General features: G+C 37.0%; 1 protein-coding gene across 2 annotated transcripts in view; it reads right to left on the bottom strand.

Annotated features, from left to right (window-relative positions):
• Stet (stem cell tumor) overlaps positions 1 to 20,259 on the bottom strand; it is a 374,943-nt gene that overhangs the window by 10,350 nt on the left and 344,334 nt on the right. For both annotated transcript variants that reach the window (XM_083091373.1, XM_083091374.1), the window contains exons 8-9: positions 14,468 to 14,580; positions 2,076 to 2,231 (exon numbers count right to left, since the gene is read on the bottom strand). In XM_083091373.1, coding sequence (XP_082947499.1) covers positions 2,076 to 2,231; positions 14,468 to 14,580 — 269 coding nt within the window. The remainder of the gene's footprint in view (positions 1 to 2,075; positions 2,232 to 14,467; positions 14,581 to 20,259) is intronic.

Genomic DNA, 20,259 nt, shown 5'->3' with positions numbered 1-20,259 from the left:
TGTTATTAATTATCAACATATATAGTGATTATTTTGCAAGATTTGTTTAATAATTAAATTATCTCTGTGCCACAGTAAATTTACATATAATTAAAATTAAAATCTTCTCGTTTCGTGAAAATTCGTTTAATATTTTTTAAATTGTCCCATCTCTCTTTTTTGTTATAACAGACTCCAACTCACTATTATACCATAATCTTAAAATATTATATCTCTTTTTTAATTTCAATCGAGCTTACTTAAGTGCGATGAGTTTTAATGACTCGATAAACACAAACGACGACACTTGTTTGAAAATTTAACTACAAAACTAACACTTATTTTTCTCATGACAAACAATTCCAACGTTGGTGAAAATTTTTCGCGACAATCACGACGCGCGCGAAAGCACATCTATCTTTTAATTAAAACTTTAGAATAGCGGTAGTTTTCCGCTTCTTACCGCGAGAAAAAAAGAATGAGGAAATTGAAATTCAAGAGGAACATTGAAACCAAAAGCAAAAAGACAAATTCGAACGATGGATAAATAAATGAAAATAAAGCCACGAAAAAATATTGAAATGTAGTACGCTTCTGTGTTTAATAAAATAAATACTTTAATTAACAGAAATTTAATATTTTTGCATAATTTTATCGAATTTAATGAATAGTATAGAAGATAAGACATCTAAAACAAAACATTTAAAAAATTAAAAAAAAATAGATCTTATATTATATTTAAAAAAATATATGATTTAAAAAAATATATGAATTTAAAAAAAAACTGACGATCTTGATTGATCTTTCCATTATTTTCTTTTTTTTTAAATTAAGTAAATTTTATTTTTTACTCTTTATATATTACAATAAAGATATCCAACTGTTTTGTTTATTCTATGCACTATTTAATTTCGCATTATCAATTTCGTTAATTAAAACAATTGTCGGTATTTGAAAATGTTCCTAGAATATGAAAATTTGAATCAAGTTGTTTCGCAAAGTTCTGATTGCAATAGTATATTTTCTTCGTGTCTTAAAACGTTATGGGGAAGGCAAGAGACACTTCACCATATCGCAGACTCTTACGAGAGCGTCATTTGCATTCGCGCCTGCACGGATGACCCGTTTCCACGTTGTGAGAGAGCGCGTTTATCGATCAAGCTCTACTCTGCTCGTCAAGCTCTCTCGTGCGCGGATTACGATGTAATCCAAGTCGAAACGCGTAGATTGGAACGGGTCTGAGCTGTTACCACCCGTGGACACAGAAACCTAACTATATGAATATATTTGAAATGACGCGTAGAAATAGAGGAGAGAGAGAGAAGAGAAAGAGAGAGAGAAAGCGCGAATATCCGCATTGATGGTAATCAACCCCTTAAACAAGGTTATTGAAGACTCAAGAGGCTCCGTCAGGGTGAATTTGAGGCGACTCTAGGGCCACTAGAACTAGATAATGCGCACGTATAGTGGCGGTCAGATTACGTGCTATACGGACCCTCGATACTAGAGTCCTACGTCTTTGCCAATATCACGCTACTATTATTACGTCCCCATAGGCGCCGAATTCTAGATTGTATTCTACTTTGAGATTCAAAGATATATACTTTGTTTCAATTTTTAAGAATTTATTTTAGTTCTTAAGAACTAAAATAAATTCTTAAAAATTGAAACAAATATCTACATGTAACTCCTTTGAAGAAGTCGGTACAAGAGTCAAAAGATATTGTTTAAAAAATATTTAGATATTTAACTAATACTTTTACTAAATTTTCCATGATCAAAATTAATTCTATATATTATAAAATTATATTATAATCCCCTAGATATCTTCTTTACAATAATAAACTTCAAAACTGTATCATTTGTCATTATTATACTTATTTAATCTCTAACATTAATGTGTTATTAATACTATATTTAATTCTCAGTAAGAACAAAGCGTGATTAATATGTACTAGCACCGACGCCAATGCTTAATCATGGCCGTTCTCGAAAGCAGATCGATCGGATATCGAGCAGGCAGGTCGAAGATAGATAGGATTGGCCGCGATGATTGTGTGTGCGAGCAGACGATCGAGGAAGTAGGGTCCACTTACCGATGACGAAAATGCCAATGAGCCGAACTATCCCGAATTCCATATTGTTGTAGTTGAGAAGAACATTGGCTAGATGTGCTGCCAAAAGAGCATAAACACCCCCGCTCGCCCCGACGAGATACACATCCGTATCGAACACCGATGTGCCCAGCGAACCTGAAAACAAGATAAACATATTTCTATTTTAATGATTTATTAAATTATTTTTTTCAAACTTATCAGCTTTTTCGAATCATTAATTTTTAGCGTTATTAATATTAATTTTTATATTTCCTCCAACAAAGGGGAAATATAAAGATTAATATTAATATTAATTTAATTATAATTAATGTATCGTTAATTTAATAATATTGAAATAAGCGTCCCAAGAATTAAAGTTTTACTTCTCTAAATTTTCTATTATAATAATAAATGTATCTCAATTTGGAATTTAAAAATTTGCGAAGAAAGTATATTTCTGTTCTTCCATACCACTATTTTATGCAGTCAATTCACGAATATGGAATTACGTAATCAACGAAATTTTTCGAGAAGAGAAAACCGGCCGTTCTCTCTCACGAAACTGCGAGTTCCCCGGTTTCGAGAGTTTCCGCTATTCACTGTCGAACTGGGAAACGCTGATCCTCGGACAACCGCGAAGTGCGGACAAAATTTTCCACTCTCACCGCCCCCGGCGAATAAAATAAGAATAATATTCGCTCAACAACTCGAAAGTTCGCACGGCTCCGCGCTCCAGTTTAACAGCCAAAAACTCTCTCTCTTCCTCCCTCTCGCACCCTCACTCTTCCTCCAATTCATTCGGAAACATCTGTTGCTCCGCGCGTAATGTGCAGAACGCTCGTAGGAAAACGAGTATGCGCGCCAAATATAATTAGAGTCATAAATAATTTATTCTCTTAATTAATATAATTATACTTTTCGCAAATAAATGCAAATCAATCAAATGCATTGTACATGTACGGATTCTTTCTTTCATGATTGAAAGAGAATAGATATAGAACTCCTCTTAACGAACTTCGAACCCTTATGTACTCCATTCCGTTCTTACATTTATGACGCACTTATGTCTATGGACGAGTGTCGTAATGCTCTCGCCATTTCGTCGATTCATGAATGTCAGCGGTATAAAGCGCTTCCGGGCGTTAGCTAGCTCCGGTTATTAGAAACAGGATTAGGGACCAGTTTCCGAGCACTTGCCTCGTAATTTGACAAACTGCCCGCGGCATACGGATGCGCAGGAGCATGAATGATTGCAGCCCGCTAAAAAGTATCCTAATAACGGAGAAATGGTCAATATGACATATAATATCCAAAATTATATAAATCCTATTTTTTTATTACATTTTTCTCATGCACATATAATCGCATTTGTTACCTAAAATATGTAAACATTTTTTCTCACATTTATCTGTAACGCGGAGCTCGTATTACAAAATGATTTTTACATGTACATATCCGTCGTGGATATCTGAAAATAACATTGCGTTCCAATTACACGCCAAATGTCGCCCGGTAGAAGGCAATTCGGCGTACGATAGTATCGCAATAATAGCGGCGCGCGTTCGACAAACTCCGCAATTCGCAATGTTTCACTCGCGCAACTGGTAACCGTGCAACGAGCGTGTACCGTGTCGGGCGCAACCCCGAGAGCAACGGTAATGTATCAGACACACGATCGCGCTAGTTAAACATTAATATCGCGCTGGACAGGCGGATGGTGCTTCGCGAATCGATGCGACGGCGCCTGCCTATATATCGTGGGAAATGAGCGAGGACATTAGTCGCTTCCTATGTGGAAATGTGGAAGCGACCGGCACGGCCGGTCGGCTGGTGATTCGGCGCGTCTGGCGAAGCGACGAAGGCCACCTGACACCTGGGGAACCTGCTGACCGATCGCCGCCCTTCGCAAACCTAACCGCCCGATCACCATCACTACTACCACCTTTGATCCGTTCTAAATTACGAGTGTCGTCCGGCCGATACGCGTCTACCCTGACAAGGTTGCTCCGATTTATTAAGGCTGTCGCTCGTAATTCGCTGGCTGTTGATGTACGGGATGTCGGGATTGTTTTCATGCTTCTTTTTTAGCTTTGTATACGCGAATTTTAATCTGAAGTGATCGGTATTTTAAAGAAAAATCGAAATAATTTCTGAATTCTAAGCAATTAAGGAAGCTTCGGGGATGCAATTTTGATTAAGCTATGGTTGCTAGATAATATTTATTCTGGATTTGCTCTTCAAGATTTTAACTCTGTCGAGTTAAAATTTGGGAACGACATGTCGAATTGCATTACGCGCATGCAGGACATCCTCGTTTCTTGCGAAACCAACGATTCAATTGGATTCGTCAGTGGTACGCACTGGTCATTAACGCGCGACCTACATCGGGATTGCAGCAGTAGCAACAGCGGCAACCGTCGTGGGAAAAGCAGCTCGTGTTTCGTAAACTACCTACACGAAGTTTCCGCAGAGCGCAAATCGCGTCTAAGCCGGTGCGCACCGGAGCGACGTGGAAATGCATTAAGGATGCAAACATCAATTCGTGCGAGTTCGCGAGCGCTCCGAATTACCTGCAATGAATTATTAGCGTCCGTTTAATAAATGATCGAGCCACGTCCAATCGGAACGAGGAAACAATTATTCGAGACGCGTGGAATTAGATAGCTTTACAACATCAACACCGAAATCGTCGCGCACACCGGATGACATTAATATTACGCGATATATCAAAGATGTAACTGCATTTGAACCGCGCATAAGGAGTATATGATACTCTTAAGAAATTCGACGTAAGATTTTGATTGTAAAAATATCACATACAATGATAAATTACTGATGCTTCTAACAGCAATCAACATTCATCAATGTTACAACAATAACGATGGCTATAATAATACTGTAATACGATAAAATAGAGAATATAGGATCTCAGCTGTCATCGTCAGTCTGTTTGTCGTCGTGCCATAGTTAATTGGAAGTTGAAGCACGCCGAGAGACCACTTTACCCCCGTGCACGACGAACCATGCTTCTCTGTGTAGTAATTGACTCGAGTTAACGGATACTGGCTCAAGAGAGCCGCTGATTCCCCTCATCCGCTCTCCTTGGTCCAACTTAAACGATGCTGCAAGCATTTACGGTTTACCATCGTTTACCTAACCGAGGCTAGAAAAGACAAGTTATAGCGACACAATAGCTCATTCGATGTGCTGAATTTACAAATCGATGCTTTGTCGATTTCCTTACTTTAGAAATTTATTATTAATTATTGCAAAAATTACCATCTGTTATCAGCTCTAAAGTATTCAATAATATTAATTAAAATTATCTTTTGAGATGTTTTCATGTATACTCTGATGAATTTTATTTTAATAATATTTTTATCTACGTATAATTTTATTCGTCTTTGATTTTAAAATGTTGCTAATATGTGCAGATAGGTAATAATTATTGCAACAAATTATTGCATTAGTCAAAGACGATTCAATTGCACTAGTTTCGCATCTGTTGCAGCTTTAATATCGCCATATTCATGATTAAGTTGCAAGTCTCTTGTAAGTCCAAGGAACGTCGGCAAAATTAATTAAGTTGTCTTAATCATCAAAACGCCAATGTAAGCAAAAATGAAGGAAAGTTCAAAAGAGAATTCTTTACTCTCTCTAGCAATAAAGAGGGAAATACATGCATATACTGCATGCAGATAAGAGAAAAAGGAAGAGAAAGAGAAATAACAGCAAAGCGTCTCACGAAAATTAGCAACCTGGTGCAAGGATGAATATGACGAGTAAAAGGAAACGGGAAAAAAGGAAGAGAAAAAGAGAAAAGAGACACTAAGTCGCGAAGCGTAATAGAGTCCTCGTGGACTTCTCTTGGATTATGAAATTCGCCCAAGCCTTCGTTAGTACCTTCGACTTTATCTTAAGAAAGAAAGCATGAAAGGAAGGGAAGTGGGTCGACGCGGTCTGCCAACGAGATGCACCGGCGCGAATTAATGTTTTCGCGACCTACTCCTATGATTACAACATGCGGCTCTATCCGCATATCTGCTACTCCGCAATTCCCTTGCAATCAATCTGCCCAACAATGGTATCGCTACCGTCTCCTAGATAAGAATTTTTCTCTGTTATCGTTCTCAAGATACCCGAATGTAAATAATATACGAGAATTTTACTTTACATTGTAAATATACGACAATTTTTTTCAATTACAATAACTTTTTAGCACCGTCAAAATTTGAGTGTTTTTGAAAGTCTTCATTAAACTTAAAAACATAAACATTCTGTCGACTAATCGCAAATTTAACGCAGGATAATATGTTGCACGTATTTTTCACCGTACAGAATATCATCGATTAACTCGTTGGTACCAATAACCGGAGTCTGTTGAAACCAAACGGCATGATATGCAACAGGTGCAACGAAACTATCACGAAGGAAATGTCGAATAACAAAAAAGCATGAAAAGTCGAAAATACTTGTATGATCTTCTTGTCATTTTTCAGTTCTAAGAAAATTTTGTATACTCTCTTATATGTATAATAAAAAACAGATGCGAGAGACGAATTTGACAAATAATTGATTAAATTAAAAACCAAAAATAAAGCGTAATATTTCGAGCCTTTTAATTATTTTATAAAAACACTTTGATAACCTTTAACAGAACTTTTTTGACAATTGTTTAATATAAGCTTTAAAAACTGTTAAATTAAAAATAATGTAATGTAGGAAGCCAAGCATCTTTATTCTCTAATTTTTTATAAATTTTATTTTGATTTTTCTCTTTATTTTTAAGTTTCATAATTTAAGTTTTTAATTTTTAAATTTCATAATTTAAAATAATTTGAAAAAATCAAAATTCCATGCATTGATGTAAATGTATATTTAATTATCAATTAAACAACCGATATTTATTGACAATACACATGCATATAAGAGCGAATACGATCGATAGACATTGCGTCTCACGGTGACGTATCTTAACGAAAGCCATTTTCGCATTTTTACTACTCGAACGCGGAGAAACGAAACAGGAAAGAAATCGCGAGGACGCGCACAGGGGGCTCGACGCGAAATAAAATGCTCTGTATCGAAAATAGGAGGTGGAGAAATAGAGCGCGCATTTTAGAGGCGGGCATGCTAGGCACATCGACGCATTCGTAAAGAGCTCCCTCCCCCTCACTCCTTCCTTTCTCCATCCCCGGAAACGAAAAACGGATGAGAGCACCGAGCGAAATAGCCGGGAAACAACGAGCATCGGACGATCTCTCTCGCGGCACGAAGAAAAGTGCTCGATACGCTCTCGTGGCGTTAAAAAATTAGTAGTTAACCACTTAAGCGAAAAACACCGACACGAGCCAAATACAGCGCGAGCCATGGATGCAGGCATGTGCTGTATCGGTGCATTTCTGCACGTTCCTCTTTTATATACGAGTATTTATTTTATATATTCCTCTTCTCTCTCTTTTTTTCCCGGAATGTGTGTTTATTTCATCTATACAGATACAATTTGAATTCTTGATGTGAATGATTTTGCACGTAAATTATTAATCAGTGATAAATTAAATAAATAATTGCTGGATATAAAATTTCGTAAAAATAATTTTTGAAATTTCGTCAAATTAATTTTTTTACTATTAAAAATATTTCCCGCGCACGGAAGTAAATCTGCTATATTATCTTTTGCTAATTATCACAACATTATCATAGTATTATCTTGATTTTGGAGGGACAAATAAAGAGCAATCAGGAATCGCGTAACGTAAAATAAACGAAATTCATGCAGTGTCATTCTATTGTCGCGTGGACACAATTACCTTCGCTACATCTGTCAGATTTGCGGTCAAAATCATACGTTCGTTACTCATAGAGAAGCCCCCGACAATCTCTTTTGGAATAGCTGCTGCTTGTCACCATTTACAAATGAAACAATAGCGCGTTTTGTCAGCGCTATAAACCGCGATGTGCAACGTACCAGCGACGTCAATCAAGCACCAATTAGATATCCACCAATTTAATCCGCAATTGTTAACAAAGAGAAAGAACATTCGCGAACAACTCCCGCGAACAAAGGCGATTATTGTGCGAGTGAATGCGACGATAGAGAGGGGAAGGTGGAAAATGGAGCGTACACAGTTAGGTGAGTGCAAGCGCGCCGTTGCATTCGTAAAGAGGCGCGAGCGAGAGGCTGCGGGAGAGGCTGTGGAATCCAGTGGAGGACAGAGAGAGAAAACGGAGTATGAGACTTCTCTCCACCCTTTTCTCCCCTATTCTTGTATACATCGACCGCCATTGCGTGCCTGCCAGTTTTGCCGATACAACGCGAAATTCTAAGCCACGTCGTTTTCCTGCAAACGAGACACGACGAGCGTCCAAAGGCTGAACGGGGTCGGTAGTGATGGACTTCGAATCAGTATCTATTCGTGATTCTCTAGCACGTATATAGAACTACTCGCTCGAGTTAGAGATATTGATTCCCTGTCGCATAAAACTTGATACATAGTAATAAGTATTTACAATATTAATTAGCATATAATCCATCTTATATAATATACTAATAGTTTTCTGATCATCTCATGATTCTTTCCTACGCACTTCTATACTTTCTCTTTCTCGACAAATAATTCTCTAAAAATGTATTTTTCTTCGTATAATTTTGTAATATTGTATTTTCTATAATTATTGTATGCCTAAAGAGGTTTAACCCTCAGAATTAAATAAAATTGATCTATTTATCGCAATCATTATTAACTCACGAGAGGATGTCGATGCCATCGCTACCGTTGCAGTTACCAACGCATCAGACCCTAAAGTGATGCACCATGAATACCATGTCCACCTGGAATGGCAATGTCTATTCCCTCTGTACGTCTACTTGTAATACACACGAGCGGCGCGTAGCGCACACAAGTGTCGTCGTTTCCATGTAACCCGATGCATAAAATATAATGTGTGAAGTACGTTCCGTCCCGGGGAAAAAAGACGGAACGCCGTCGGAATTTTATGGTTATGGCGGCGATATTTATGACAACGGGACTGGTACGTATGTGCAACGATACGGCATATGAGAGAGATCGACGTTGACGAGAAATCCTCTTTCTCTTCTCTTTATGATGATTCGCTCCTGTTGATGGGGTTTCTTCCATCCTCGATCTAACAAGATGATCAAAGATGTTTCGCTTGATTGTTGAACATTTGTTTCGTATTTTTCGACGATAAAAAAAATAATCTTTGTTACATATAGACTGAAAAAGTATATGTAAATAATGATAGCAAAAATTAAATGTATATAATCAAAATTAATTACATGTATAATTAATTTTATTATACTATGTATAAACACAATTTGAATTTCAAATCTCAAAATTAAGTGTAAAATGGTAAAGAAAATCTCATTATTCGCAAAAAATATATATTACTTTCTCAAATATTTTATAGAAAATATGATATAACCGTATACACCGATCCTGCATTCGATAATGGATCAGATTAGGTTCTGATATTTATTGTAGGCCTGTTGGGAAATATGCGTAACATAAATGTAATAACACTTTAATATTGAACGCAAGTTATATTACATCATATTGCCATCTTTCAGAGCGTTATTGGTTTTTGGCATAAACCTTTCTCGACGGAAAGATAAATTTAAAAATGTCGCATTTTTTTATATTGAAAAGAATTTTACTCTATTAAATTATAATTCCATTATATAAATTATAATAATTATATAAATTTCTTCCTTCTCTAATGTAGTAATAGATATTGCTCACAAAAAATCATTTATTCAAAACGTGATTAATATCTGCATAAAGTTACATGTCATATGAAGAATATAGTTTAAAAAAAAATTCAAATTTGCGAGTATTCAATCTCGCATTGTTTCAAAAATACTGAAATTTCCAGCGCGCTCGCTATTCGCCGATTTTTTTTCACCCTGGCTTTCTCTTTGTTCCTCTCGCATGCACGCATGCTTTTTGCGAAAGTTTCGGCATTCTAAGCGCGATCATCGACACGCAAAATTCCCGATTGAAAGCGAGGAGCGTGCGCAATATCAACATTTTGTACATCCCGCATTTCGTTCCGTTGTTTTAATATCCCTTTGACCCAACGATAGGCTATGTCTGTGAAGGTTTTTGCGTTGAAAATATTAAAACGGGTGGAGAGGGGAAGGAAAAAAATATAAACAGAAAATGCGCGCGCTTGCAAACATACAAATATGTTTGCATACGCGTACAAAAAAAGATAGGCAGCGAAAAGAGCGAAATCATACTTCAATGGCTGCATAAAGCACGTTCGAATTCATCGTGATTATAATGCAGTGAAATACACTAAATCATTTTTCCTGCTTCCATTCTGTGTATGCATTATTTTTTTTTATTTCCGATGACCGTTGCTTTTTTTTTTGCATGACGAGACTAAACTTTATGAAAATGTGAATAATTTTCGAATTTTGAAAAAGGAATAAATTGCATTTGAATTGTCAGTATCGATAAAAAGGTCGTTAGATTAAATTGCTTTCATTTTGGGGAGAAAAAGTTTTTATATATTATATTTATATAAAAATTATTTAATATGTATATGTATGTATGTATGTATGAAGAAATGTAAGGATTAAATTAACCATAAAAAATATATAAAAATTAGAAAGAAATAAAATTATTACTGACAACGACGACAACATGATAGCGTGTTCCGGTAGATTTGACGTTTGTATAGCATTTTATCGTCCAATTTAAAGTTTTTCTCGATTGTCATCAAGATGTTTCCGCCATTTCCAAAATGATCGAAAGAAATAAGAAGGAGACTCTAACGAGCTGAGACAACGCGATTTTGTGCTAAAAGTAAAGTTAAAGACGCGTGAAAAAAGAGAAGGAAACGAAGTATCGATTTTCAGAGTCGGTCCGGGTACTATCATCATCACCGTCGTCGTCGTCGTCGTCGTCGTCGTCGTCGTCGTCGCTGGTTATCTTCGAGCCGAGTTAATGCACCGGCGACTGGCCACACGCAGTCGTGCATACGAACGACGAAGCGCGTCGTACGACATGCAAATACCTTCGTATAATTGCTGGTGTCACGCAATCGACTCGACAACGCCGCCGCGACGACGACGACGATGCCGACGACGACGACGACGCCGACGACGACGAAGACGATGCTACGGCACGGAATTGTATCCGTTCTTTAACAAAAAATTGGATACCGGGAAACATTCGTTAATGTTGATAGAGAAGAAAGTTTGCTAATGAGAGCGGTGAGCGCGCCGCACGAAATCAACGAGACGGAATTACTAAGGATATACATAATTCACTTTAAAAAATTAATAATATTATTCGGTCGTTATCGTGAATTCAATTTTTTTTTAATTTTTTTGAATTTTGTTAATCATGTGAATGTTCTTAATTATTTTATCGAAGTTAAATATTAATTACTATTTTTCAAACATTGTATGTTTTTTTTACATTTGTAGAACAATTTTAATCAATAAATTTTCTTGAAAATTATAATCTCACATATTTACATTATTTTAAGAAGTAGAAATTAAAAAAATATTCTTTATAACTAAGATATATTACAAACTTAATTTAAAATTCAGGTTATCTTTCTCTCATAGAAAATTTGTGTAAGATAAAAAATATACGTATATTATAATTCATCTTTTTTAATTAATACGACATTTAATTTTCATATATTATATAAATTCGTACGTTTGCGCTGTGAATAACTAACGATGGCAAATCTCTATTTCGCTTCATTGTCCAAAATTTCCAAGTAGAAATGGTCGAGCAATAGGAAGGACAGGGAGTACAACCAGTAATAAGCGCGACGATGTCGTAAACGACATTAATCCGTGTACTACTCCGGAGAAGTGCATTTATAAGCTACCCGGTTTCACATTGCACTAAGGATAATTTACACTCACGTGGTGCGGCAACCGCATAATTTAAAACGTTGATTTACCTTCTTCATTAGTTTAATGATTATGTTTCAACGTTTTTTTTTCTCATGTGTCGCACAATATTAATTGGTATATGCGAGACACGCATTTTATACTAATAAAATATATTTGAACATATTCATGATCATAAAAATATGCAGCAAATAATAATTATATAATTATATAATTAATTATATAATATATGCTCGAGAATATTAATTTCAATAAAAAAATATTACAGAGAAATATTATATGTATCATTTGAAAGAAGTAGTAATTTCTCTATTTTACATTTGTTTTTTAATAAATTTAATTTACTTTCTAATGTATCTTCTTTAAAATTGTCATTTATATGTAATTAATTTAAATAAAAAATAATATTATTGCGTATCAAACCATATTATTGCGGAATGTATATTATTAATTATGTCTTTTATGAAAAAGAAATAACGATGACTTTTCTGCGAGTAATCGAGTATGGCCATAATTCGATCAACGTTAAATGAAGAGTCGGCCAGAGGAAGAAGAGCGGACGATGCGAGGCACATGTAAAGACGGATGGAGGTACCGGAGGAAAAGAGGGGATGCAGTTGCCGTTGCACTTGCGTCATTGCAATCGCATTATATCGTCGCGACCGCGATGCATACGAAGTAATCTCGTCGCGGTGGGCCCAGACAAGCTGTCGCCGACGATGTGACGCATCCTTGCGAGCGACTTTAGACGAACGGAGATGGAGATACGCACTGCTCGAACGCTCGAGAGCAGAGGTGAAAAGCGAGATAAAATGGTTAGACAAGGATAGTCGGAAATGCGCAATCGGAAAATTTCACGAAAATGAAAACGACGAAAACAGACAGAAGCAACGTGTCGATAATATTGAGAGAAGTTTGACGTCTTTGTCATAAATTATGGCAAAAATGCGAAAGTGTGAAAGTTTTGAAAGCACATCATCCCTTTACACTTGCATAATCCTTTGTAATATAAAAACGATTTATTATACATTCGCTGGCAGTATCTTATTGATTACTTTTACTTCTAACTTTTGTATTTATAATTAACAATATATCTGTTATATAAAGTTTTTTTTTCATTTCGATTTCCATTCTTAAAACTATTCCTTATGTCATTTGCATCGTTTTACACTTTTAATTTACAATTCAAACAATTAATCCTCAAATTAAAATTCAGTTAATGTATAAATGGAAGACTGCACCGTGTTTATTCTTGCTAATTTAGCAAAAGTAACATCGCATCGCATCTGTTTTGAAATTCCTATATACAGCGCTGTTCCTCGTTATCTAATTCCTGCATCCTCTTTTGTCCCCCGTTCGGTTAGAGTTGATTATTCATGCGCCCCATTTTGCCACGTTTTACTTTCATGACCGCTAATAACTCGGGATCTGCGTCTAATCGAATTTATGCAAATGACAATTAGATGTATATAGATACGTTTTTGCCCGCATACATGTATCCACGCTCTATATACATTTCGTATACATGAAATAGAACAATTTGCTGGAATTACTCGGTCGCCTTTGTTGTCTCGATAAATATGCAAAAATGTTTCGGACACAAATTGCTTAGCATAGAAAACGATACCGTAAACATAGGAATAACATTATCGTTTGTAATTCTTGTGTTATAAAAAGGAGAGAATTGTATGTATAAAAAAAATTTGTCACTCAAATATATTTACGATAAATTGTAAAAAAGTCAACTTGTTACCGATAAATTAATTGAAAGAGATGATGTGAGATTATTTGGGAAACGTGCAAAATTGCGAATGAAAAGCGTTTCATTATCCAACTGTCAAGGTACTTATATTAACATCAACGAATTTTAATTAAAACGCTTCGTTATAGTAGGTACCATATGTTCGAATAATTAGCACCTCACATATTTTAGACATTTCGGTTATAATATTCACGTTTCGTGATATATCTCACTTGTATTTTTATATACAGCGAACTAATTCTGTTCACCAATTGTACAAAAAAAAACGCATTTCATAAAAAAATACAGAACAGAAGAAGAAAATAGGAAAGAGAAAGAGAGAGAAAGAAAAAGAGAGACAATTGAATTGTATCAATCGCTGGTTGCGATTGTCATTGCACGTGACAGAACTTAAACGAATGACAATTGAAATAAATGCATTGTGATTTAATTATAAATATAGCTTACATATATTTATAATTATAAATACAGCACTTGCATATATTTAATCATAAAATAACTGCAACGTATGAAAAAATGATTCGATTATTACTGGATAACTCAAGCTTTTATTCCTTTTTAAACCAATGCTATATTCGATTTCTGTTCTCAATAATTATTTCAAGCCAAGATTTTATGTTTGGTTTAACTTTTGCCGGCAAGACGCGAAGGTTAAACGAGCATTTACGCTTGGAGCATAAATTGTAGATGCACCATAACATAATTCACATTGCAGACGACATTACTCACCGGCAAGAACCCCGGCCATGTAAACCGCGGCGATCCTCAGGCTTCCGTGAACCATTTCCAAGGGAAGTCCCACGACCACCTGAACCCCCAGGTTAAACAGCAGGTGAAGCCATCTGAAAAAAATATAATCACGCGGTAAATTACTAGGTCATAATAATTGTTTTGTTAGAACCTCAGAGTGCTCCGGAAATTTTTCAACTTAATTACAATAGCACGCGATTTGCATGCGTCTAATTCCTGAATTAAACATCTATAGCTACTCTATTTGTAAAATACAGTAACGATGTGGTAATGCAACACTGGAGTAATTTTATCACAAGTATAATATGCAATATAATCGTTATAAAATTACATATTTACACTTAACAATTACTATAAAATTAAAAAGCCATTATTACTTGTTATATCGACACAAAGTATTGCAATGTCGGATCGATTGCAATCACTATGTTGTAAAATAATTAATTAATACTACAGAAAAAACTCTAATTCTTTTGGCATAAAATTATATCACAAAGTTAAGCCAAAGTTAACCGTAGCAAAGTTAACATATCGTTGCAACTTTGGTCGCCGAAGATTTTGAAAGTTCCCGTGGATCCGAGAGAGAAGATTGTCGTTAATCGCGAATTATAAGATCGCGCTTGGTTATAGTTTTAATTAGGAACATCTCGTTAGCTATGTTCTCGCCGATAAGACGAAAGCGTCCAAAGCGCCGCAGGAAAAGTCGAAAATAGTCGATGATTCAGACTCGCGATGAATTTCACGTGTCGTCGGTTCATGACTATCGGTGCGGCCAACGGAATTACGATAATTATACCTCTCAATTTCTTTCTCAAACGGGGGAAAGAAGAGAACGGATCGCAGCCAAACAATATTCTTATTCGCCCGGAGCATCGTCTCGGCGAGAGTGCCAAGAAGATTGCCAAAGAATGTCGCCAAGTGAAATAATTGCGAGATACCGGCCGCGGTCGGAGGAAAGTTTTATCAGCGACTTCTGGGCCACAGAAGCACGAAAATCCGATACCCCGCCGTTATCGCGAAACTTTGGCCGACTAATTATTACATCTCGCGCCGAGGATTCTCACGCGCGCCGACGACGTCGGGCGATAAATCTCGGGAGAAACGACGTAATTCCTCGCAGTTTCATAAAGTAATGCGAGACGCGAATAAAATAGAGAGGAAATAAACGTTTACGCCATAGCATATCCCGGAGTCGGAGATTAGAACCGAAGCCGGAGGGAATTCCGGACGAATTCGGCGGTGATGGCTGGAACAAAGGCAATGCAAGATAAAACGCGTGCAAATGATAAGAATTCGCCAAGGATGCGATCGGTGGTCGTTTAATAATTCGGACGACCTCAGCCATAATAAGAGCAAAAGAAAACTTTGCAAGAAAAGAAGCCGTAGAGCAATTATGAATATTATCTTCGTGAGAAGAAACTTTCTAAGCTCGGGAAACGATCGTTTTCTCTTATCTATCGCGTCATACGCTCGAGAGCATGGAAAATCTCGGAGAGCGATTCTCGTTGACACGATCGCGAGATCTAGATTGTCGATCGAGGCAGAAATTATTATCCTTCCATTTGTATTACAAATGTAGCACATTATATAACGTAATAGAAGTGTATTGTTATAATTTAATTGTAATCGAAAAGAATAAATCATAAACTATTTAATTTCTCGTTTTCCCAGAAAAATTATTTTCAACTTGTATAGATAATTAGAATATTGCATCTTTAATTACCGGTCTAATTATTATATATCTTATCAAGTTGAAAATTGACAACAAGAAAAAGACAGGTTTTAGGCTAGAAAGTAGACATTAATAAAGTAGGTTTTTTATTCATCCTAATAATTCTAAGCGAGGTACCTTTTAAACGCGTGTCTATTTGACCGGTGACACGAATTTCTCGCGTTCATTAAATTTTTCCTCGTGAAACGAGATTCGAAGAGAGGAAGAGACGACTTTTTCACAGAAGCCTCTTTGCATCATAGAATGCGGTAGGCCGCAATTAGTCTGCGTATACCGTAACCTCGTAGCCGCGACGTGCGTCTAGGAAGCGACCAATTTGCATCAGATACGAGTTTTATCGTCGTCGTGCGCTCTGTCGCAATGCGGTCAAATGGAAAGAATGCGATGGTTGGAACGCTTGGGCGTCGTCACTCGTCGGTTAGTCTCGTCGACAGAAATGGATGCCACGGCCTCGGATTACTCGCAGCAGTCGCATTACCAAGGAACGAAGTTCATCCGCGACGAGAGAGGGAAGGAGGGAGGGAGAGGTAACCGTGATTAGGTCAGAATTAAATCGATACTCGGAATTCCAACGGTTATTTTTTTGCTGTCTCCCGTTGCCGGACGAATGCAAATGACGATGCCCCCATCCTTCTGGATCGCGGGGGCGGAAAGCCGGAGGTCGCCTTCACGTTGGGACAGACGTGATGTATAGATGTCGATACGTTTTTAGAATGCAATCGTTGGAATGGAACGCGCGTAAGGAGGCGTCGCGATCGTAGGAGGTTCATAAATTTTCGGTCTCCTGCTGTCTTGATATCATCCGCCGATAGAACTCCCACTGACTTTTGCACGTTAGTTTTTTTTTTTTTCAATCTTCTATTGAAACCATCGCCATTTCTTATTTGTTTTAAATATTGTACAAAATTCATAGCAAAATTTTATTGGAATCTTTCTAAGTATTACATTTTTACTTTTTAAAATTTTTTATTTTTTTTTTATTTTTTTCCATGTGACATATATAGTAATATATAAAATTTTTAACAATTCATTGTCTGTTGAAGGTAGATAAAATTTATAAGATAGGCAAATTGTGATCACTGATATTTTTATAAATTTGTGAATATATAATTCGATATACAATTGACAAGGATTTTCAAAAATTATCGGATTAACTTCTTTGTAACAATATACTTATACACAATACAATATTTCTTCATTGTAACAATATACTTTAGCTTATTCATCAAAGATTAATTATCAATTCATCAAAGATATTTAATTCAAACATCATTGTTAAATTTCATATTCACATAGTGATAATTAAATAAATGGCATCAGTTGCATAAATTAATACTTTAATAGGATCAATATGCATAATCGGCATGTTCGTTAAAATATAACGTAAATGTACACATATACAACGACGCTTATTGTCGAACAATGGCGGTCCGTGCAAGTTCGATCGCCTCTCTCGCAATCAGCAAAATCTGCTCTCAAGATATTCGAGTCACGATAAGGTTCTCAGATCGACCGCGCCAATTTCGGTTAATTGGATACCAATTAGACGAATCTCGGGCATTGTGGCGGTGGACGAATTACGATGGATTTCTCGGTTTCCGCGTGAGGTCCCCTACCCACCTATCTACCTTTTTCCTTCGCCATCTGTTTCGGTCCACGACCGCGGAAGGCAATGTCGTTGTTCGAGAGCTGAATTTCCATTCAACGAATACGAATAACGATAACCGGCCTATTACAACGGATATCTATTCGTCTTATCGTTTTCGCCGGGTCGTCTGATTATGAGGAAAAGGACCGGTTTTTCTTGCGCATTTCCAATTTGCGTATTTACGACGAATCACAATACGATCGATATATTATTCATAAGATGGCTGTCCCGAAAATACCGAATAATATTTTGATTCTATAATCCCAAAATACCTAGCGATAATCGTATTCGTTATAATAAAAAAATTAAATAATGCAATAACGAACGAAATTAAAATTTAAAGAGAGAATGGCAAAATATTTTACGTAGAAAAATAATAAAATAAAGAAGACTGTGTTTCGATATTTCTAGCAGTCGATTGCATTTAATTCGACCTTATTCGGCAAATTCGCGATAATTCGCGGGAAACTGGGGTCGCGTGAACGGATCAAAAGTATTATCGAACACATATTGGGTGCTGGTAACTTTGCGAGAACGAGAGGATAAAGTTCCCAAGCAAGTTGACTCTAATGTTCCACAGGCGCAAGTGGTTTCGTCAGCGCCTCTAACTACTTGCTAGTTAATTACGCGCCGAAAACTTCTTACTTACGAAAGACGAAAGCGAAGACGAGCCTGTCGAGAATGATGTCTCAGCAGTCGGCGATCCTGCACGGCTGTCTCAAGGAAATTCCGATCTGAGTTCTGAATTGACAGATTCTTTGACCAATTGAAGAACGATCTCTCTTCAACTAAAATATCGTGAAATTCTCGGCTAATTCTCGAGTTAAAACTACGTAAGAGAACAGCCTCGTAGATCAAATTTCTAGCGTGCAATTATCGATATTTTATTTCAAATCAATTCGAGTGAGTTTACAGAACCATAATTACGAATTTAATTATCGAGATATTGGAAAAAAAAGGAACTTAAAATATATCCTGATTAATTGTTAATAATTAATATTTCGAGGGACGCACGACCTAATGTCGTAACGAAATTCATTTTCTGCTCTTGCGAGAGGAGCAAAGATTGAATATAATCGCGCGTGTAATTTGTTCACTTTCAACAAGAATTTTCATTCGCGGAGTTGGGGTTTGGAGCGCAGGTCGAAAGTTTCGCGTGCACGCGAGACGAGAGAAGGCCGCCTCGATATTAAGAGTCGCAAGCCTCCCCGGCGCATTTATGCGACATTAAAAAGACTCGTGGTATAATGGTGTGCCGCCGTGCTCGTCGCGCATGCATAATATCGCATCGGCAGCGCGCAAGTGACGAGGGCTTATAAGGATGACGTGGGGCGGTGTGGACACAGTTATTTAAATTGAGTTACGAGTCGAAAGATTTGAGAGTATATTCCTCTTCTCCTCCCGCTCCCCACGGTTAGGAACTACGAAATGATTTACGAAGTTTGCGACCCATTTGCGGACTTCGTTCTCACGAAAAAGAGACATGCAGCGCGTTTGTAACACGATATTTATATTTTATATATACTCCTGGACAAAATTAACGCATAATTTTTTTCATTTTTTCTTTAAAATTTTTCGTTAAAATTTAAATATCAGCTTTTAAAGAAAAAGTGAAAAAAAAATTATGCGTTAATTTTGTCCAGGAGTGTATATAAGTATCATTTTTATAAAAGACAATTTTGATCAATTCGATCCGCTTCGCCAAGTAAAAATCCTTTGTTACAAAAAAATCTCTGGGCGTATTTTTTAGGGCTAGTGACTTTTTTTTATAAGATGTACCGTGTCCGACAATTCAAACGCGACGAAGCGTTCTTGTGAATCAAGCCTGATTCGCACGAGTCGATACATACTACGGACAACGACGAGAGACAGGGAAGCGTGTTCCGTCTCGTACGGCGCGATCCTTTCGTCTCGTATTTCGCGGATTCGACGATACCATTGTGTCCTCGTTGACTTCCCACAATTACGACGATTGTTTCGATTTTTCCGTGCTTCCGGCTTTCTCACGACATCGTGCGTAGCGTAAAAGAAAGAGAGAGAAAGAGAGAGAGAGAGAGAGAAAGGAGGACGGAAACACGACTTGGGAGCGCGATGGCAGCAGAGACAGTTTTCACATTAATAACGGAGGAAGCTCGATAACGTCTGGCGGAGGTAACGGGCGTTACGCGGAGACGGAAAAAGGCGCTCGCCCGTCTTGTTTTTATAATTAATCGCCTGTCGCTCGGCTGAAGCGCCGGGCTTTTTATCCGTCGATTATGGATCGCGCTTCTGGCCTTTCCTGGCAGCTCGTGTGTCATCGTCGATGCATTATACCCGCTTATCATAACCCCGATTTATGCCAATTAGCGTAACGGACATGTAAAACGCTCGCGCGTGTAATCGATCCGAAGA

Source organism: Camponotus vicinus, unplaced genomic scaffold, assembly GCF_025532165.1.
Source record: "Camponotus vicinus isolate PSW18456_S1 unplaced genomic scaffold, iyCamVici1.0 SCAF_2, whole genome shotgun sequence".
Classification (NCBI taxonomy): Eukaryota; Metazoa; Arthropoda; class Insecta; order Hymenoptera; family Formicidae; genus Camponotus; species Camponotus vicinus.
Note: the sequence above shows the minus strand (reverse complement) of the source record. Positions and strands in the feature narration are given on the sequence as shown.